This window comes from Silene latifolia, chromosome X (assembly GCF_048544455.1).
Source record: "Silene latifolia isolate original U9 population chromosome X, ASM4854445v1, whole genome shotgun sequence".
Classification (NCBI taxonomy): Eukaryota; Viridiplantae; Streptophyta; class Magnoliopsida; order Caryophyllales; family Caryophyllaceae; genus Silene; species Silene latifolia.
This window is the reverse complement of record NC_133537.1, coordinates 318,354,322-318,377,203: the sequence shown is the minus strand read 5'-3', so window position 1 is coordinate 318,377,203 and position 22,882 is coordinate 318,354,322. Positions and strand designations below refer to the sequence as shown.

The window sequence follows — 22,882 nt, the reverse complement described above, 5'->3', positions numbered from 1 at the left end:
CATTTTGCATAATCCGAATCGGAATAACCTCGTACCTGTAAATCACAGTTACGATTGATAACTATGCCTCGTCCCGGTCCTCCTTTAATATACCGAATCACCTTGTACACTGCTGCCAAATGTTCCTGCCTCGGAGCATGCACAAATTGCGATAAAATATGTACGGCATAGACTAAGTCGGGTCTTGTAATGGTCAAATAAATTAACTTTCCAACTAATCTTCTATATCTCATGGGGTCATGTAGAAGCTCCCCTTCAGCTAGAGCCAAGTTATGCTTTGGCTGTATAGGAGTATCAATTGGTTTTGCACCTTCCAAACCCGCTTCTTTTATAATATCTATCGCATATTTCCGCTGACAAAGGAACAACCCCTTCGATCCTTCTGCTACTTCTATGCCTAAGAAGTATTTCAGCTTGCCAAGATCTTTTATTCCAAAACTTTTATCTAAAAATTGCTTTAGACGAGTACTAGCCATATCATCATTACTCACAATTATCATATCGTCTACATAAACTAATATGCCAAGAAAAATTCCATCTTTATTATAAGTAAAAAGTGAGTAATCAGCCAATGATTGGTGGAAGCCATACCTTGTCAAGGATGCAGTCAATTTTTCGAACCAATTCCGCGAAGCCTGTTTCAACCCATACAAGCTTTTTCGCAACTGACAAACTTTATTCGACCCACTGTCATCGAATCCCGGTGGCATTTTCATATAAACTTCTTCATCCAAGTCGCCGTGGAGGAAAGCATTGTTTATATCTAACTGTGCTATACTCCAATTTTTCGCCAATGCCACTGCAAGTAAACACCTTACGCTAGCCATTTTTGCCACCGGAGCGAAAGTTTCATGGTAATCGATCCCTTCAATTTGGGTATACCCTTTAGCAACTAACCGTGCCTTGTAACGTTCAATGGTTCCGTCCGCATTGTATTTCACTTTATAGACCCATCGACATCCGATAGGTCTTTTTCCCTTTGGCAAATCAACTACACTCCATGTACCATTGCTCTCAAGTGCTTTATACTCCTTCAACATTGCTTCCCTCCATTCGGGTATACCAGCCGCTTCACTATATTTTTGCGGCTCAACCACTGCATCAATCTTGCTCAAAAAACACTTGTGATTTTTCGAAAAACAATTATATGTAACATAATTACTCAGAGGATAGCGAGTACCTCTCTGTTTGGATGAAGCTTTGGACGAGGGAACTGGATTGGAGGGGTCTATTATTCTTGTTGATTTGCACAAGTAATCCTTCATCCATGCTGGTTCGAATTTTTCCCGAGCTCCTCTTCCCATAGGTACAGAAGTAGTGCTATTATCCGTATTTTCGGTGATGGTCTCACCATCAGATTGTTCATGTTCAGTAGTTTCCGCCTCATGTTGCATTTCGTCTGACTTATATTCCTCATCTTCATTAATTGCTACATCATCATCATAAAAAGTCTCTGTTTGTTCCTGTTTTTCGTGGCAAATATGCTCTCTATTTGCGTGCTCGTCACGTATGTCACCAAACGGAAATACATGCTCATAAAATATTACATCTCTCGAATCAAAAACATCTCCTGTTTTAAGATCGTATACCCTCCATCCCTTTTTGGTAGATGGGTATCCGATAAACATACATCGTTTCCCTCGCTCACTAAATTTATCTTTCGGTCTTTCCTTGTTGTGGACATAGCATAAACTACCAAATACTCGAATGGAGTCGAGTATGGGTTTCTCTCCGTACAAAACTTCATATGGGGTTTGGCCGTGTAAAACATGTGTGGGGGTTCGATTTATTAAGTACGCAGCGGTAACAATGCATTCTCCCCAAAAATCAAGAGGTAAATTACCTTGAAAACGAAGTGCTCTAGCCTTTTCTAAAATATGGCGGTGTTTTCGCTCTACCCTACCATTTTGTTGTGGGGTGTCAACATTGCTAGTTTGAAAAAGCATTCCGTTTTCATTGTAGTATTGTTTTAATGGTCCGGAAAGAAATTCCGACCCATTGTCACTTTGAACAACTTTGACCTGTTTTCCAAATTGGGTTTTCACCATGTTGCAAAAATTAATTAGTAATTGATTCACCTCACTCTTTTCACGCATAAGATAGACCCAAACTGCCCTACTCTTATCGTCTACAATAGTAAGGAAAAATTGTGCCCCACTTAAACTTTTCACACTGTATTTCCCCCAAATGTCACAGTGTATAAGACCAAACAAAAATTCATTCCGTTTCTTATTCAATTTAAAACGTGACCGTGTTTGCTTGGCACGGCAACATGAATCACAAACGTCTTCAGAATTCCAACATAAATTCAAACTAATTAAATTAGAAAAGAGTGGTAACACACTACTAGAAGGATGTCCAAGCCTTTTGTGCCAAAGTTTTGCATCTCCACTTGCCTTGACTTTGGCTACAGATTCCTTTTCTTGTACCTTTAGATAATAGACCCCGTCTTTATGCTCCCCCCGTCCAATCTTCATCCTCGTAGAGAGGTCCTGTATAACACAATGATCGGAGTAAAAAGTTACTAAACAATTGTTTTCACGAATTAATTGTTGGACCGAAATTAAATCACATTGTAACGTAGGAACATAAAGTACGTCTTTTAAAACAAAATTGGTATTTAGAGTCACTGTCCCGTGTTCACACGCAGCTATATGGGATCCATTCGGCAGACCCACTGTTGAGGTCCCTTTCTTTTCTATATTTTCAAGCAAATCTCGCCTTCCAGTCATGTGATGCGAACATCCTGTGTCAAGGAGCCAATTTTCAAATTTAATTTTCGTACCTTTGTCTTTCGAGCTACTGTCACCTTTGTTGGCAATCATGGCTCGAAATTGAATAACCTCCTCCGCTGTTAATCCCAGGCCATAGCTTTTGCCATTAAATTTGCTTGAAACAAGTGAGAGATTTGTGTTCTCACTAGGATGCAAATATAAAGGTGAGGCAGGGGAAATCTGCTCTGGTTTTCCTTCCTTTCCATCAATTTTTGTCATGATGAATGAAGGATAAATAAATTTGTGAAATTGTGAAAATTAATAAGCAACCTTGCTCTGATACCATAAAGAAATTAAGAACGGGAAGAATGATTGAAAGTTGTATGTTATTGAATTGATAAACGTAATACAAGCTTACCAGCATATATACAACTACTCCATACTACATAAGATACACATGATATAAAAAGGTAACAAAATAACTAATATTAGGTAAATACAATAATACACCTAATCACACAATATACTTCCCGTAATTATAGTCTTAGAATATTGCACAATATTGACCATATCTCATTAAGGAGGTTTGTATATTGAATTCTGACCCACTCAAGGTGAGTCACAAGAGAGTTCAAGTTTGCCATATCTCTCTATTAAATGGGTTTTGTCCACAAAAATTTGCCAAGAAGACTCGTATTCGTACTTGCCATCAAGTTAAGCCGGCTCGAAGTACGGGCAGTTCAGACAAGTTACTAGTGGTTAAATCAATATCGAAGTGGAGACTCTTAAGATCATTAGACTTGAGTGGTTTAGGTGCTGAATATTTACCGGAATCAATAGGTAAATTACGTCTTCTGAGATATTTGAATCTCTCAGGGTGTGACAAGCTGAAATTGCTTCCCAAAACAATCACAAAACTAGTAAATTTGCAAACTTTAGATTTATCTTTATGCCCAAATTTCAAAGAATTGCCAATGGATGTGAGCAAGCTAGTTGATCTAAGCACCTTAAATGTAACAGCTTCCTACAACCTGAGTCATATGCCATCAGACTTGGGCAAGTTGACCAACTTGCACACACTTGGTCGATTTGTGGTGGGGCGGCCAAGTTCAGATGGGCTAGATTGTTTCGACGGATCGAAAGAGCTACAGTCGCTGAATAATTTAAAAGGGCAGCTTGACATCCGGATAGGAGTGCTTAAAGCCGCAACATATGTGAAGAAAGACCATGGTGGGGGAGCCTATCTAAGGAGAAAGAAATGCCTGACGAGGATTCTTATTGAGTTTACAAGGGTAATTGAGTATGGAAGCATGGAGCAAGAGCAAGCGTTGGTCGAAGAAATGCAACCACATCATGATCTCGTGTTCTTGAAGATTGAAGGGTATCATGGTGAAACAATTCCAAGGTGGCCAAGAAGGGAAGATAACTCGGCATTATTTTATCTCCCAAAACTTCTCACTTTGGTGATTTCACGATGCGAAGAGTTGCTATGTCTGCCTTGGCAGGTTGGGAAATTGCCTCTTCTCAAGCAACTCAAACTCTTGGAATTGTCGAATATGGAGTATGTGGTCAATGCCAACCCAGAAGCGTCTGGCTCGGGTGAAGGACCAACATTTTTTCCACGCCTCAAAGAACTTGAAGTTATTCAGCTGCCCAAGTTGGAAGGGTGGTGGCCAAAATCAGGATCAGAGGTGCAGGATGAGCACATAATATGGGAATCATCCCGCTACTTTGCACAACTCAACAAGCTGAAAATAACTCTCTGTCCCATGATGACATCTATTCCTATAAGTTCCCATGTGGCAGATCTACTGGTCCAAAATTCCGGCAGAAATCTGATCTGGCGCAACCTATATTCGAGCCAGGTACCCCAGTCTTCTCAGCATTTGTTAACTAATTTGAATTTGAGGACTTTAGCAATCAGCCAGTTGGACTGGCTCCAATCAATGCCGGCTGAGTGTTTTCAGCGCCTTGGTGGGTTATTAATACAGCATGACAAAGAGGTGGAGAGCTTGGAAGATGTAAGGAAGTTGTTCCAGACCGACATCTTTTCTTCCATGCTATTCGTACAAATTGTGAAATGCCCCAAACTAAGGAACGATGGTGGATGGTTGAGGCAAATCTCTGCCTTGCATAGTTTAGTTATATTCGACTGTCCTAATATTGTGGATGGCATACCATGGCGACACCTTCCAAAGAGCCTGCAGCGGTTATGTTTGGAATTTGATAATGAGTTGGTCCAGTTGGAGGAACTGCCATACGAAATGCAGTACTGCACCTCCCTTCAATATCTCACAATTTCGAATTGGCCACAACTCCACTCTCTGCCCAATTGGTTGCCCGAACTCACAGTACTCAAGAATTTTTGTTGCGTAACTGTTCACTGATGCTCAAGAAAAGATGTCAACCAACAGATGGAGATGACCGGCCCCTCGTTCAACATATTCCTCGATTTTCTACTGAAAATTATTATGGCAAATTGTTGGAAAAATAGGGGCTTTCTATGCCTTGAGTGTTTTTTCATTTGTCCCTCATTGGTAGTGAAAGGCTTGTTTCATGTGTTTATATACCACCCCTTACTTACCATATCACTAGTGGGTCTAGGGAGGCTTTTGTGGAAGCCTTGCGAGGTGCTTAATTCAGCTCGCACGCGCGCGCGGGCGCCGTGCCTGAGCCCGGATACGGGATTCGGGATTTGGGAATCGCCTGCGGCGGGCTATGCCTATCTTTTTGGGCCCGAGTCAATTGAATGTGTGGTGTATGTTTTTTTGTTTTAGAAACAGAAACAGCCAAATTTTGACTGTCAGTTGGAGATAAATGATCCTGAAGAACAGGTCCTCTCTACTGCGTTTTAGGAGCACGTTTCCAGTGGTGTTAACTGCTCTCTACAGCTATAAAAGGCACCCTAACCTCAGTCATTTATATTCATTCAACACACATCTCTCTTCACCTCTCTTCTTCCTTCTGTTCTCGTATAAGTTTCTGGGTACTTGTTTATAATCGTTCCAAGTCTCTCTGTCACGAGTGGGCGTGACAGCGAGGAGGTTGTATTGTGATCCTTGGGGAACTACCGGCACTAGCTGATCGCCACCACGGTCGTACCGAAAAAATAGTTTTCAAGGCAGTGGCTTCTTACCACGGCACTACCACTTACGGTTCTATCTTTCTGCTCTATTTCTTTTGTTTTCGATTCTGGTTGTTCATTGTTACCGCAATTAAACCAACAATTTGAAAACTATTTTTAGTTGCTGTAACCATGTCTGTGATTTCGAAAATTGTTCCTGATATGTCGAAACTGGAGTCGTTGGATGGTCACAATTTTAAGCGTTGGTCCCAGAAATTGTTGATGTATTTTGAGCAGTTAGAAATTGATTATGTTTTATTTAATGACCCACCTAAGCCTATCACCCCTACTGATGTTGAGACGACCCCTCCTGCTGCTAAAGATGTTAAGTCCAATGAAGAGAATATTGCAAAATTTGTGAAGGACAACAAAACTGCTAGGTGTCACATTTTGAATAATATGACAAACACCTTGTTCGACTTATTTGCTGTGAATAAGTCGGCTAAGTTTATTTGGGAGGCTTTAGAAACTAAGTATGGGGCTGATGGCGCGGGGAAAAAGAAATATGTTGTGGGAAAATGGTTGGGATTTCAAATGGCTGACGGGAAACCTATCATGGATCAAGTCCATGTCTATGAAAACTTATGTACTGGTGTTGTGAATGAGGGCATGAAACTTGATGATATCTTTGTAGCTAATGTTCTGCTAGAGAAATTCCCTCCCTCCTGGTCTGATTACCGAAACCAACTTAAGCACAAAAAGAAAGACATGTCCCTTAAGGAACTTATAAGACATATGAGGACTAAGGAGGCTAATCGCCTTAAAGACCTTCCTGCTAGTCAATCAGTGACTGTTCCTGCTGTTGCTGCTGTTAAAGCTAATCTGTTTGAGTCTGGTGGTCCGTCTTATGCTAAGAAATATAAGGGTAAGGGTAAGGCCAAGGTTGGTCAGGGTAAGAACCAGGGTCCTGCTAAGAAGAATGGTCCAGGGAAACATACCAAACTGGTTCCTAAGATTCAGAAAGCTGCTAAGGGTCCTATTGTCTGCTATGTTTGTGGAAAAGCTGGTCACAAAGCCTACCAATGCTCTGAGAAGAAATCTGCTGAGGCCAATGTTGATGTGACTGATGATGTTATTGCAGCTGTGGTTGTGGAAGCTAATCTGGTGGGTAATGTTGGATACTGGAGCTTCGAGACACCTCTGTGCTGATAGGGGGTTATTTGCTGAGTTCGAGGAAGTTGCTGATGGGGAATGCGTCTACATGGGTAACTCTTCATCTGCAAAGATCACAAGCAAAGGCAAGATCTTTCTCAAACTCACCTCGGGGAAAACACTTGCTCTCAGTAATGTTTTATTTGTACCCTCATTACGTCGAAACCTTGTGTCTGGTACCTTGTTAAACAAAGCTGGTTTGAAACTTGTTTTTAAGGCTGACAAGGTGGTAATGTCGCGTAATGGGGAATTTGTGGGCAAGGGTTATCTATCTGGGGGTCTTTTTGTATTGAACACTGATTCTGCTATTAATAATATTGCATCTTCTTCTGCTTATATCGTTGACTCTATTGATGTTTGGCATGGTAGGTTAGGTCATGTGAATGTGGATTACATTAAAAAACTTAGAACTATGAGTTTAATTCCGAGTTTGACGAGTCAAGAATTCTCTAAATGTGCTAGCTGTGTTGAGGCTAAGTTTACAAAGAAGCCTAGTAAACCTGTGACTACTAGGAACACAAGTCTTCTTGAGTTAATCCACACCGACCTGGCTGACTTTAAAAATGTTGCAAGTAGAGGTGGCAAGAATTATTATGTTACGTTTATAGATGACTGTTCTAGATACACCCGTGTCTATTTGCTTAAGACTAAAGATGAGGCAGAACAATCTTTTATAAACTTTAAGAATGAAGTTGAGAACCAACTTGACAGAAAAATTAAAAGGGTAAGGTCTGATAGAGGAGGCGAGTATAAGTCTAATTATCTAACCGATTTACATGGTAAACAAACGGTTTAATACATGAGACCAGTCCACCTTACTTACCCCAGTCTAATGGTGTAGCTGAACGTAAAAATAGAACCTTAAAAGAAATGATGAACGCTATGCTTTTAAGTTCTGGTCTATCTGACAATATGTGGGGGGAAGCAATTCTTTCAGCTTGTAACATTCTTAACCGTGTACCTCATAAGAAAATTGACAAGACACCCTACGAGATTTGGAAGGGCTATCCTCCTAACCTGAGCTTCCTTAGGGTATGGGGGTGTTTGGCTAAATTGGGTTTACCTGATTTTAGGAGACCTACCGTTGGACCTAAGACCCATGATTGTGTGTTTATAGGTTATGCTCAAAATAGCTCTGCTTATAGATTTATGTCTTTGAGTGACCGTTCTATATCTGAGGCTAGAGATGCTGTATTTTTTTAGCATGTTTTTCCTTTTCAGAAAACTGTTGTACCATCTCCTAGTTTATCTGTTGTATCTCCTGATTTGTCTTCACATGCTAGTGCTAGCACTTCTATTGATGTTTCTGTTGAACCTAGAAGAAGTAAAAGACCTAAATGTCCAAAGAACTTTGGTGATGATTATGATACAACTATGTTGTCTGAACTTGGATACACTGTTTGTGATAGTGATGAGTTTGTTTCAACTTTTTTAATAGAAGATGACCCAAAAACCTATAGTGAGGCAATGAAATCCATTGATGCTAATTTTTGGAAAGATGCTATTAAAAGTGAACTTGACTCTATTGTGTGAAATCAGACTTGGGAGCTGACTGATTTACCTAAAGGTAGTAAACCCATTACGAGTAAATGGATCTTTAAAAAGAAAATGAGACCTGACGGTACAATAGAGAGGTTCAAAGCTAGACTTGTAGTTAGAGGCTTTACACAAAAGAAGGGTATTGATTATTTTGATATTTACTCTCCTGTGACCAAAATTTCGACTATTAGGACTCTTGTCGCCTTAGCTGCTATTCATAACCTTGTTATATATCAGATGGATGTTGAAACTGCTTTTTTGAATGGTGAACTAAGAGAAGAGATCTATATGTCTCAACCTGAAGGTTTTGTGATTGAGGGTCAAGAGAGTAAAGTGTGTAAACTGAACAAGTCACTTTATGGACTGAAACAAGCACCTAAACAGTGGTATGAGAAATTTAACAACACTTTGATAAGTAATGGCTATGTGGTTAACAATTCGGATTCATGTGTTTATTCAAAAATGATGGGATCTGATTGTGTAATTACATGTCTATATGTTGATGACATGTTAATACTTGGTAATAATTTGGAGGTGATAATTAGAACCAAAGAATTTTTGTCATCACAATTTGAGATAAAGGACTTAGGAGAAGCTGATGTTATCCTAGGAGTTAAGGTCATCCGAGACCCCAATGGAATCTGTCTAAGTCAATCTCATTATGTTGAAAAAGTGTTGAGAAAGTTTAACTGCTTTGATGATGTGCCTGCTAGAACACCCTATGATCCTAGTGTACCATTGTGTAAAAATTTGGGCAAGAGTGTTTCCCAAGAAGAGTATGCTAAAATCCTAGGTAGTGTGATGTTTTTAATTAACTGTACTCGACCAGATATTGCTTATGCGGTTAGTAGACTGAGTCGTTATACACATAACCCTATTAATGAACACTGGAATGCTCTTCGTCGTTTACTAAAATACCTAAAAGGAACAGTTGACTTATGTTTGCATTATGGTAAATTTCCTGCCGTGCTAGAAGGATATTGTGATGCAAACTGGGTTGCAGGTAACGATGAGATTTGTTCTACTAGTGGTTATGTCTTTACCATGGGTGGAGGTGCTATATCGTGGAAGTCCTCTAAATAGACTTGTATCGCACGCTCTACCATGGAATCTGAGTTCATAGCTCTTGAGTTGGCAGGACAAGAGGTTGAATAGTTGAGAAACCTTTTAGCTGATATACCAGTGTGGGGCGGACGGCTAACACCGGTCTCCCTGCACTGTGACTCGCAGGCTGCTATTGGTGTGGCAAAGAATAGTGTCTACAATTCGAAAAAGAGACACATTCGAATAAGGCACACTGCAGTTAGACAACTCCAAGACAATGGAGTGATTGTTTTGGACTATGTGAAGTCCGAAAACAATCTTGCTGATCCCTTTACTAAAGGGCTGACTAGGAGACTAGTCGTTGATACGTCGAGGGGAATGGGGCTTAAGTCCTTAGGTCAAGAGTGAGACTTGACTAGCTCTAAAGCTTCTATTCCTATGTCGTTGTATGATTCATAGCCTTGATGGTGGTGCTTTTGAGACGCACTTGATGGATCATACACCAGGTTGGACTTAGGTCCTTAATGACTCTTGTGAGAAGTGCTATTGAGAAGCACTTGAGTCACCTACATAGGTGTAACGATCATTAGACTATGAGAAGTCTTCTGAACACATCTATTAGTACCGAGGTAAACGCATAACTCTAAAAGAGCGCGTTGCACTTTCGCGAAATGATCTTAATCTGAAGGTATGATATGTGTTGTGGGGGTATCGACCGAAGCTCAGCTAGGAATTCAAATCGCAAGATATTCTCTCACTGTAAGTAAGTTGTTTCCTCATTGCACTAAAGTATCAATTTAAATCGAAAGATATTGATACCTAAGTATCCAATCCTTCCTTTACCCAGGAATTCTTCTTTCTCTTTCTCTGGCGCCCCTAGTGGGGGATTGTTGGAAAAATAGGGGCTTTCTATGCCTTGAGTGTTTTTTCATTTGTCCCACATTGGTAGTGAAAGGCTTGTTTCATGTGTTTATATAACACCCCTTAACTTACCATATCACTAGTGGGTCTAGGGAGGCTTTTGTGGAAGCCTTGCGAGGTGCTTAATTCAACTCGCACCTGCCCGGCCCGGATCCGGATTCGTGATTCGGGATTTGGGATTTGGCAATCGTCTGCAGCGGGTTGTGCCTATCTTTTTGGGCCCGAGTCAATTGAATGTGTGGTGTATGTTTTTCTGTTTTAGAAACAGAAACAGCCAAATTTTGACTGTCAGTTGGAGATAAATGATCCTGAAGAACAGGTCCTCTTTGCTGCATTTTAGGAGCACGTTTCCAGTGCTGTTAACTGCTCTCTGAAGCTATAAAAGGCACCCTAACCTCAGTCATTTATATTCATTCAACACACATCTCTCTTCTCCTCTCTTCTTCCTTCTGTTCTCGTATAAGTTTCTGGGTACTTGTTTATAATCATTCCAAGTCTCTCTGTCACGAGTGGGCATGACAGCGAGGAGAGTGTAGTGTGATCTTTTGGGAACTACCGGCACTAGCTGATCGCCACCACGGTCGTACCGGACAAATAGTTTTCAAGGCAGTGGCTTCTTACCACGGCACTACCACTTACGGTTCTATCTTTCTGCTCTATTTCTTTTGTTTTCGATTCTGGTTGTTCATTGTTACCGCAATTTAACCAACACAAATCCGTCAGAATGAGGTCTTAAGTGATCCACAGACAATTCGAACCTCTGCAAGCAACAAAGGGTCCGACTTTACCCAGTTCTTTGGAAGCTGCATAATATTGTAGAAGTACTTCATAAATGGTATTGTCATGTATGTATACAAGATATTATTTCCGAATTCAATTATTCTGGGATAACTTTGGAATGATTAGTGTTTGTATTGCATATATTCAATCGTATGTTGTAATTATACATGAGTAGCTATTTATACAAATGTGCAATCTATCTACTTACGGTAAATACAAGGCAACAGCTATAATATAATTCATATGGGGAAAGGATCATGGCAAATCCCATGATTGTAGGGGAGCCCCAACGGTTATTTTGGAGATGGGGTGCTATTACCCCCTCTCAAGTTGGACCATGGAGTTTCGAAATGCCCAACTTGGACAGTAGCTCGTCAAATGGTATGCGCCCGAGGGCTTTCGTGAATATGTCAGCGAGCTGAGATTTTGTGTGCACGTATTTTGTTGTGATTGTGCCTTTTTGTATTTCGTCCCGTATGAAGTGACAATCAACCTCAATATGTTTTGTCCGTTCGTGGAAGACCGGATTGTTTGCTATGTGAAGGGCAGATTGATTGTCGCAATGTAGATGAATAGGCTCGGCGTGAGAGATACCCATGAAGGCGATTAGGCTCTTGAGCCATTTTAATTCACATGTCGTATTTGCCGTAGCGCGATATCCGGCTTCGGTAGATGACAGAGCGAGAGACGGTTGTTTGCTTCTTTGTTTTCCATAATATGGGAGAGATTAGCCGAGAAAAACAATGTAGGTCGAGAGGGATCGTCGGCTTGTTAGACATGCGGCATAATCTGAATCACAATATGCATTGAGGCAAAGATCGGAGTCAGAGAGAAGTAAAATGCCTTGACCCGGAGAGCCTTTAAGGTAACGTACTACCTGAAGCGCGGCCGCCCAATGGTCCTTTGTAGGGGCATGCATGAATTGAGCGAGAATGTCAACGGAGTATATGAGCTCCGGACGAGTAATTGATAGATAAACCAAGCGACCCACAAGGCGGCGATAGGGCTGTGGATCATGCAGAATAGGAGCCGTGGAAAGGACTAATTGGTGATTTGGTTCCATGGGGATTGGTGCCGGTTTGGCCCCGAGGAGTCCAGTTTCCGTAAGTATATCAATAGCGTACTTTCGTAAGGATGTCAACTACAGTAGTTTGCAGCGTCTCATCTAATTACTACATGAAGTTCCATTTTTGGTGTATGATTGAGACTCTTGCTACTTAATGTCTTTGTTTGACTCAGTCTATCCATGGTTCCATGGAAATAGGGATTGAGTTAAATTGGGAGAACATTGTTACTCGGAAGGGTGCTTTTGTAAGCCTTGTGTTGCGCCTCATCTAAGGGTGATAACGAGTCGAGCCGAGCACGAGCATCATAGCCTTGCTCCGCTTGTGCTCATGAAAAAAAATTCGAGTTCGAGTTGACCTCGAGCTTACCCGACTTTGAGAAAATTGAGTTTATTATTATGCTCGTGAGCTTTAATGTGAGCTCAATTCAAGCCCTATATAATTGTTAAGTTATTGTTTTTTTTCTCTTTCAATATTTTCAATAGTCGATAACGAGATTCAAAAGTGATATATTAAAATATTGGACAAATTATGAAAACATTTGATATGATTATAAAAAATATAATCATGACTTAATGTAGTTAGTGTACACTCCACGCCCCCTAAACCCAAAATATAGTATTTCCGAGTTCACCCATCCTTGAACCAAACCCCAACTACATTTAATGACCGATAATTTCATTTAAATCACCAACAATATTTACGCACAAAGATACGTGTTCAAATCTTGGCCACTTGAAAATTATATTTTAAGAACTGCCATTCAATATCATCAATCTACGTGTTCAAATCTTGGCCACTTTAAAATTATACGTGTTCAAATCTTGGCCACTTTAAAATTATATTTTAAGAACTGTCATTCAATATCATCAATCTACGTGTTCAAATCTTGGCCACTTTAAAATTATACGTGTTCAAATCTTGGCCACTTTAAAATTACATGTAGACAAGGTAGAGTCTTTCGTAGAATAAGATGGTAACAGGGACCATTAATCCAGGGGCGGATCTAGGGGTCCCGGGTGGGCACGTGCCCACCATGAAATTTGAGAAATAAATATTTTTGAGTGCATATATAATCATATTGCCAATATGGCTCAGTTGGTTAAGGTTCTAATTTGCAAACAATAGGTGTCAGGTTCGATTCTTGGTGTCCCAGGTATGATGGTCCTTCAGTTCCTATGTTCTTTGCTTTTGTTATGTGAAATATGTATGCATGAGATAATGAAAACGTTATTGATGACATTGATTTCATTTTCTTATCGTTATTGTGTAGTCTATATTTTTAATATCTATATTTTCAGGCGAAGCTAATTTAAAAATAATTTTTTTGTTATCTGTTTGGTTTCAATAAACAGGTTACCTACATTCATTTCGTCCATAAAGGTATGGCTTTTGACTTTTCCTTTCATCATATATACAAAATATAGACTTATAGTTGTGAGGCGATTTTTTTTTTTGAGATGACTATTAATTAAATAGGTTAAACTAGAATATATACACGAAAAATTTCAAAATTTTGCATTGTTAACTGGCGACCGCTCCTTATTTTCGCGACTACCCATAAACAAAAACCGAAACTAAAGGTATGGAGTACTCCATACATAATAACTACACTTAGAGCAAGCTTTATATTTAGAAACGCTTTCGTTTTCGTTTGGATTTCTTCATACACTTAAAAAGATGAACTTTTGGAGCGATTTCATTGGCTACCGCTTTTGTTTCTAACACAATTCCTACCACGTGTAGAATTCTATGAGTTGCGGGACTGAGATACAAGTAAGAGAACTACTAATTCTAACACAATACATGATGAATTTGGAGTTCCATTGAAATAAACGTTCATGGTTCATTTCCTCGGGAAATAATTGACAATTGAATTTACTCTAATATCAACGTAGTTGCAAGAAAAGGTTGATACAAATACAATAGTGAAAATATTTAACTATTGTTAATTATTCATGACATGGTTAATTATTGATCGCCATAGATCCGTCCACATCGTAGAGGATCGAGCTGATAAACGAGATAAAAGAAGGTGATTAGAGTAATCGGTCTATTCGCCAATTTTCATTATTACTTAGCTTTTGGGTTGTTGCTTACTACGAAATATGTACAACATTATTTCAAGTCCATAACTAGCTAATCTTATGAACAACTTTAATTTTTGGTGGTTCAATTTTTTAAATACTATAAATTTCAAGTTTTTATATTAGAAGTTGAAATTTCGAGTAAAATCAAAGAACCTAGCTTAGTAGCTTTATGAGGTCTGACATTAGTAACATAACAATAACAAGATTTTATTCGTGACTGTCTTAAGCTGGTATGGTTTAAATAACTTCCTTATTAAGACATTTTTTTAATAATTCAGTAGGTTTTATTCGCGACGGTATTAGGTTGGGTATGGTTTAAATAACTCTCTTTCGTTTTAATATTGTTTATGTTAGTTGTGCGTGTTTTCTTAACTTAAGACAGTTTTTAGTAAGAATTTGTGATAACACGCAAATGCATATTAGAAGTTCAATTTGATTATGCCTTCCGCTTGAATGCTCCACGAACAATATAGTTGTTGCTTCATTGATAGTTTTAGCATAAGAGTAACTCTGATTTACTCCCTCCCATCCACTCCAAAGGTAAGAGGAAGAGTGGATCCATGTTACCTTTGGAGTGGATGGGAGGGAGTAGTAATTATTCAAGATTTGTTAATTGTAATGAGTAAAAAGAAGACTTAATTTGGTGCCCATGATTTGTAGGTTGTATAAAGTGCGTGTATTTATCGTCTCTTGATGTGCGTTTGTTATATATGTATGCCAGATTATTGTACACCCCTAACAAGATTAGAACATTTATTATACCGAAGCTGGGCCAGGCGGGTCGGCCTCCTTTGGCCAAGTCCTATCTCAGCCAATCGAAGCCGGGCTGGAGATGTATGAGCCCAAACCAACCAAGAAACATAGTTTTTTTATTTTTGTTTTTGCACGGACTTTACGGGTCGGACTAAATTTTTCAGGCTCTAAACTAGCTTATGCAACAAATGAGCCATACGTGAGCTTCTTAGCGGAAACTCCAAGTTAATTTATTACTCCGTAGTTGTTTGCGTTAGATTTCGTAAATGCCTTATTAAGAGATAAAAGAGAAAAAATGATGAGGGGCGATGTATATATGTTGCATTATGAAAAAGAGTAAAAGAAAAAAACATGTATAATTTTTTTCTTATAATGGTGGTATTTATTAAGAATGTGAGTATAAAATTAATTTTTTTTGGGAAAGTATCTAGAAATTTTATGCATCTTACTAGACCATACACAGTTATTGAAGTACCAATTTGAGTTGTAGGATGATAGATATGGACCCTTATTGACAATATACTCTGTAATTATAATGATTATCAGGATTAAGATACAAATAGATTCAATTTCGTACAAACGTAAATTTTAATTTGTATACGTGTGCTGCACAAATTATTATGTATCCACATATGGCATTACCCGGGCAACGCCCGGGCATGAAATCTAGTATAACTTATAATACAAGATCTTATTTATCATTAACTATAACTACATTTATTTTAAATTCAAAATAATATGTTATTTATCAGATTACAAAATAACCCCGGATCAATTACTTTTCACTTTTACTTTATACAACATTAGTTTAAGGGGGAAAAATCGAAAATATATATTTATTAGATTAAATTTGTTTTTGGGTGCCCCCTTTACTAAAAATTCATGCGTCCGCCCCTGCATTAATCTACGGAGTATATTATCTTGTAGTTATTGAAAGGAAATTATGAAATTTATTAAAGGTTGTCAAATACAACCTTTAATAAAAAAATTTTGTCAAACACGATTTTTTGGCCAGAGTTTGACCACCTACAATGGGGTGGCTTTCAGTCTATATTTGAGACAGCAAACGAGGTCGGTTTGAGGTGTTTTGGACTCATTGGAAAGGTCTGGTTATCAACACGGTGGTCAAAGATGGCCTTATGTGGGGTAAATTGGTGTGTAAAGTAAGGCTAGTCACAAAGGGTTGATGTAAGTTAAAGTAGGATTTTTTCGTGGGTCAATTTACTCCCCTCGAACCACCACTTGCAAACAACAACCACCACAAACAACACAACTACGACATACCTTGCACTCCTTTAAACCTACATACCAAATTTCAGACCAAACAAAACATCATAACCCCATTAAAACACCCACGAAAAACCCTTGACAACCCGCTGTAAACCCAGAATTACATCCCTTTCTCTGACCAGCCTTACTTTACGCAGCAATCGACCCACATAAGGCTACATTTGACCACCGTGTTGATAACCTCTGGAAAGCTTATACTCCCACCTTTTAAACGAGTCTAAGAACACCTCAAACCGACTCCGTTTGCTATCTTTAATATAGACGGAAAGTCACCCCATTGCAAGTGGTCAGGAAGTTGTCAAAATCTGGCCAAAAAGTCGTGTTTAACAAAACAAAATTTATTAAAGGTTGTGTTTGACAAACTTATTTTTTAAAGGTGGTGTTTGAAATTTTTTTTTTAAAGGTTGTGTTTGACAAAAAAAACCTTTATTTTAATTAAAAATTTGCAACGCACAAGATGCGATGCTCAAGCATGTTACCAACTGTAAAACAGGGCCCTTTGGTAACACCTATTTCCACCCAACTTTTGAATTTTCTGTTTTACTATACCTTCTTATATACTCCCTCCAAATTTCTATTATCTTTCTTTTTTTTAGCACAAAAAATAAGAAAAACAATAAAAATTGAATAAAATAGTGTAAGTTTTAAAGTTTATATACTCCCTCCTATTCTCTATGTTCTTCCACAATTGGTTTTGGGTAGAATTTAGTGGGAGTATGATATGTGGATGTAAAGGAAAGTAAGAGAGAGAATGTGGGGTCATAAGATATTGTAACCACAAAAGATAGACAAATAAGGAAAGTGGAAGATCTTAATGAATTTGCCGTTTTAGGAAATGTGGAAGATGTTAGAGAATAGGAGGGAGTAATAAAAAAAACAATAAAGAATGAATAATGAATAAAGTAGTGAAAATTGTTGATTTTTTAGGAGATGAAATAATAAAGAATTAATAAAACTTACCAAAACCTAGAAGAGAGAAGATAATCTAACTAGTGTGAAAAAAGAAAAGAGGAAAAATAATAGGAAATTCGACGAAGTACTTCTCCATCCCAAAATTATCTTCTTGTTTATAAAATGTACGCAAAACAATTTATATTATTGAATAATAAAATGTAAAGAGAAATGGGCTAAAAGTTTGCATAAAAACCAATAGTTTTTAGTATTGAGAAAAAAAAAAGTAAGAAAATTGTTTTGGATAGAGGATTCCGAGTAAGTGGATTATACATCTTATGAATTACCACCAATTGCTTAGTTTTTTAGAATTACAATAAAATTTTCGAGTTTTATTTTAAAGTTTCTGAGTTTACTATAAAGTTTCTGTGTTCATTCAATTAGACATTAATCTCAAAAAATTACAATATAACTCAAAAACATTACACATAAGCTCAGTTATATTTGAGTTTTGACGACAAAAAATTAAAATTTAACTTATAAACTTTAAAAGACTCGGAAAAAATACACATAAGCTCAAAAACTAATGAGGTCTGAGGTAGTACATCCGATGTGTGTTCCTATTTCTAGAGGACTCCCTCCGTTTTTGTATATATATATATGGACGTTTTTGTTCTCCGATATGACCCTAATTTAGTAGTCCAAAAATTCTAAAAATTATACCCTTAAATTCGTTATGAAAAAAAAAATTAATATGAATATACATTTCATGATATTTTTTGTTAAATTTTAAGAGATACTCCTCTTATACACACCAAAGGTAACACTTGGTTTATCACACTTGGCGAGGCACGGTTTGCAACGTGAATATCTATAGTTACACATTATTTAAAATTATAAAATTTGATATTCTTATAGCATTCATAACGATAAATCAAACAAGATCTCATATGACTATATTTTGTCTTATAGATTAAGAATAATATCAAAGATTCTATACGACCATGAATAGTGCCAAAAAGCATGTGTTACCATTTGTGTGGATGGGAAGGAGTATTAAAAAGAGAAGTGAGTGTCTCAAAAAATGAGAATAACATATATAAAAAAACTGAGGGAGTAGTACTTTTCTAAGCTTAATTAGGAAAATCGTAAAATAAAAGTTGTTTTGTAGATCTTCTGAGACCTCGTCTCTCACTACATTAACGAGAGACAACCAATAAATAACTAAGAACTAATCTTCTATATATAAAAGATGAGTTTTTTTAGAGGAATGTGATTGGTTGCTTGATTTGAGGGTTAAAAGAAACCCATGACCCCACCACTTAAAATTCTACCCATTTACCTAAACACACTTTATTTAATAGTTTGATTTAACCAATTTCATTTATAATTATACTAATGTTCACCTTATAAATTCTGATTATGCATTACTTTAAAATTCACAATTAAAATATAAAATTTATATATTTTGAAGTTTAATTTATATAATTTGATTTTTTTTCATAAAATGAATAATATACCTTTGTCCATACTTATCTACTTATATATAGCACAACTTTTTATTTTGTTTGTATTTTTTAAAAGTTGCCCGTGCATTTTTTGCACGGGACTAAAACTAGTTAAAGATAAAGAAAAAAATAAATAAATAATGGTAACTACCTATTATATGAGAGAGGTCTCTCACTAACATTAAGAAGAGATCGTCCCTCTTAAGAATTTGGGTTGTTAAATAAGGTGTATATTCTAAAATTGTTGTAGGAATCTAAGATTTACAGGACAGTTAGGAGTGGTGAAAGGAAGTAGAGGTGGCAATCGGGTCAGTCGGGTGGGTCACAACGGGTCAGCCTACTATTTCGGGTCAAGTCGGGGTTGGATCGGGTCATTATCGGGTCGGGTCTTTTCGGGTTATATGACATATCGGATCGGGTCGGGTTATTGTCAGATCCGGTTACTTTATCGCATAAATTCAACTTATAACACCAACAATTTTAGATTTTTAACTATTATTTGGTTTTATTACTTCAATATTAGGTCAAACATATCAATCTAAATACTCAATCACTTTCATTTTGATCAATATTAAGTTTAATAATTGTCTGGTTATCAATTTAATCGGGTCGGGTCAGTATCGGGTCGGACCGTATTCGGGTCTGGGTCATTGATCGTCGGATCGTGTCAGGCTACGAATCGTCGTCGGGTCGGGTTGGTTTCATTTTATAAAATACTCGGGTTTGAGTCGGCTAAGACTTACCCGCTCTAGGTTGAACTAGAGGGCTACCATGCTAGCTTAGCAGCAGCGCTCGTCTATCGAAAAATGTGATTTAATGTTTTTTATTTTAATTTTCAAGTTATTGCAGAGTTTTCCTTATACTATTACTTAGACCTGTCAAACGGGTAGGGCGGATCGGGTCCCGTGTCGGGTCGAATACGGGTCGGTCGGGTCATACGGGTCACAGATCGGGTTATGGTCAGAATACGGGTAAAGAAATAATTTCTAACAAATTTTTGATAAAAAAATATATTTTTTTAAAAATATAAAACATATTTAAAATCAATATTTAATCATATTCAATGTTTACATTAATTATATTGAGTCATTGACATAATTATTAGAATAAAGTTTTTTTTAATAATTATTTTAGTATTAAAGGAGTAAAAAAAAAGTTATATAAAATTGGCTTTTTAATTGTATTTTTATTTTTTATTTTAAAAAAAAAAATTAACTATTTTTTCAAATATAATATAAAAATATTATTATTTTAATAAAATTCTTGATTTACCTTTGACTCAATGGGTCGACCCGTTCGGGTCGTGACCCTAAAATAATGGGTCATTTCGTGTTGGGGTCAAACTGGTCGTCGGGTCAAAATTTTCGAATCTTGACCCTGAAAAACGGATCGAATAGGGTTTGATCAGAATTTGACAGGTCTACTATTACTAGTTCCTCCCATTAAAATTTTGATCTCTAAGTTAAAATCGCTCCCCACTTTAGGAGTTATGAGCGCATAGATATAGTCATACGGAGTAGATAAATGACCCCATCAAACAGAAGTGGTGCTCAATTATTGTCCGATAAATGCCCCATCAAACAACAAAATTTAACGCAATACTCAACCTTATCACCAAGCTCCGTCCTTTTGTACTCCCTTTTCCCTTCCTGTTTCATAAACTTCACAAAAGAAAAAATGGACTTGGCAACAGTAATGTCTGTTGTTCAAACTATAAAAGGTGATTTCTCAATGTTTTGATGATTCAATAGCTATGAAGGTGTACAGTATATATAGGAGTATACATGGGTTAATTATGGATAGGAGCCCAAGCTACCGTTCCCCACCAACATGATGTGGTTACCCGACATCTCATCGTCAGTAGGTTATCAATAAGAATTTGTAATTTTCATAATGGTGTAATATGTATGTACACCTCTGAGAGGTGTGCTACTAATATGTAAACACTCTATCTTTACAACTGCCCAAAAAAAAAAAAATTATGGATAGGAGCCTATACTAAATAATTATAAATTGATCTTTTCTATATTTACAATATGTATGTAATCAATTATCCTTGATTTGAGGGGATTGTTTTGCTGTAATATTATTGCTGTTAAATGTTAATACGCCCCCACAAGATGGACGTCTGAGGGGTAAGTCCAAGCTTGTTTTGTAACTCATGATAAGGACTTTTGTGTAGCGGCTTAGTGAGGATGTCTGCTAGTTGGTCCTTGCTTGCGACATGTTGGAAGCGGATCTGACCAAGTTGAAGTCGTTCTTTGACGAAGTGGAAGGAGAGGGCCATGTGCTTCATTCTTGAGTGAAAGACGGGATTTTTTGCATAGAGAGTGGCGGAGATATTGTCACAGTAGATGGTCGGTGGTTTGGTAGCAAGGATGTGGAGTTCAGACAGGGAGGTTCTGAAGCCAAATGAGCTCAGTTGTAACAGAGGCAACTGCCCTAAATTCAGCTTTAGTGGTGGACAAGGCTAAGCCGCGTTGCTTTTTTGATGACCAAGAAATGGGGTTACGGCCAAGGTAGATGATGTAGCCAGTGGTGGATAAGTAGTTATTTTTGTCGCCTGCATGGTCGGCATCACAAAAGGCATGGAGACATACAGGAGTAGCACGGTATAGTTGGATGCCATAGTTGGCTGTACCTTGTAGATATATGAGGAGACGTTTCAAGGCTGTCGAATGTGTAATCGTTGGGTGGTGAAGAAATTGAGCAAGACGATTGACCGCGAAGGCTATGTCAGGTCTAGTGAGAGAGAGGTATTGAAGACTTCCCACTATGGCACGATAAGTTGATTGGTCATGAACTGGGTTGTTGTCTTCACGAAGGAGGGGAGGAGAGGTGGCCACCGGGGTGGTGTTTGGTTTGGCTTCGGCCATCTTGTATTTGGTCAGAAGGTCATGAATGTATTTAGACTGGTTTAAATGGATACCAAGGGCATTGGGTGTAACCTCGATTCCAAGGAAATACGAGAGTGGTCCAAGGTCTTTCAGCGAGAAACGGTTAGATAGGGTTGTTATAAATGTTTGTAATTGTATAGGGTGTGGTCCGGTGATAATTATATCATCGACGTAAATTAACATGTAAATACTTGTTGATTTCGTTTGTAGGATGAATAAGGATGAGTCGGAAATAGACTGTTTGAAACCAAGAGTTGTAAGATATTGTTTTAATTCGGTGTACCAAGCTCGAGGAGCTTGCTTTAAACCGTAGATAGCTTTATTTAATTTACATACATAGTCGGGTTTGGATTGATCGACAAATCCAAGTGGTTGAGCCATAAAGACATTGTCAGTTAAGCGCCCTTGAAGAAAGGCATTATTTATATTTAATTGTCGTAGTGGCCATGATTTGGTGACAGCTAAAGATAGAATAAGACGAACAGTGGTTGGTTTAATAACCGGACTAAACGTTTTCGTATAGTCTATACACGGTCGTTGATGGAAGCCTTTGGCAACAAGGCGAGCTTTGTGTTGCTTGAGGGTTCCGTTGGGGTTATATTTGTTACGAAATACCCATTTGCATCCAATTATATTTTAAGCGGAAGAGCGAGGTACTAGTGACCAGGTTTTGTTCCTATCTAACGCATTATATTCATCTTGCATTGCATTTCGCCAGTGAGGTAGAATGAGTGCTTGTTTAACGGTGTTTGGAAGGTTGTCAGGAGTTAGAGATGTGTGAGCGAGACTGAGAGTTTTCGAGTATTTCGGGTTTGGTTTTCGAATATTGTTATCGATTCGAGTTCTGATAGTTTTCGCGGGTCGGTGGATGACAGGTGGGGGTTGCGTGGTGACAGGGTCGGGAGTGGATGAAGACGCATTGGGGGGCGATGAGGAGGGCGAAGACGAGGGTGTGGTGTGTGGCTGCTTGGGTCGGCGTGAGTAGACAATAGTAATAGGTGGTCTGTCACGGCTAGGAATGTTGGTGGTGGTGTCAGTGGTGGCTGGCGGTTGAGAATATGAGATGGAAGGGAGGATGGGAATAGAAAGGTCACACCAATCTTCGGGATTGTTGT

General features: G+C 38.1%; 2 protein-coding genes across 2 annotated transcripts; both read left to right on the top strand.

Moving 5' to 3' along the window:
- The first annotated feature begins 3,688 nt into the window (after positions 1–3,688).
- On the top strand, positions 3,689–5,101 carry LOC141620627 (disease resistance protein RGA2-like). The gene has a single exon (XM_074437449.1). It carries the CDS (start codon positions 3,689–3,691, stop codon positions 5,099–5,101), a length of 1,413 nt encoding a protein of 470 aa, XP_074293550.1.
- An 869-nt stretch (positions 5,102–5,970) lies between these two features.
- On the top strand, positions 5,971–6,987 carry LOC141620626 (uncharacterized). The gene is made up of 3 exons (XM_074437448.1): positions 5,971–6,345; positions 6,445–6,720; positions 6,799–6,987. Exons 1-3 carry the CDS (start codon positions 5,971–5,973, stop codon positions 6,985–6,987), a joined length of 840 nt encoding a protein of 279 aa, XP_074293549.1.
- Positions 6,988–22,882: the final 15,895 nt, after the last annotated feature.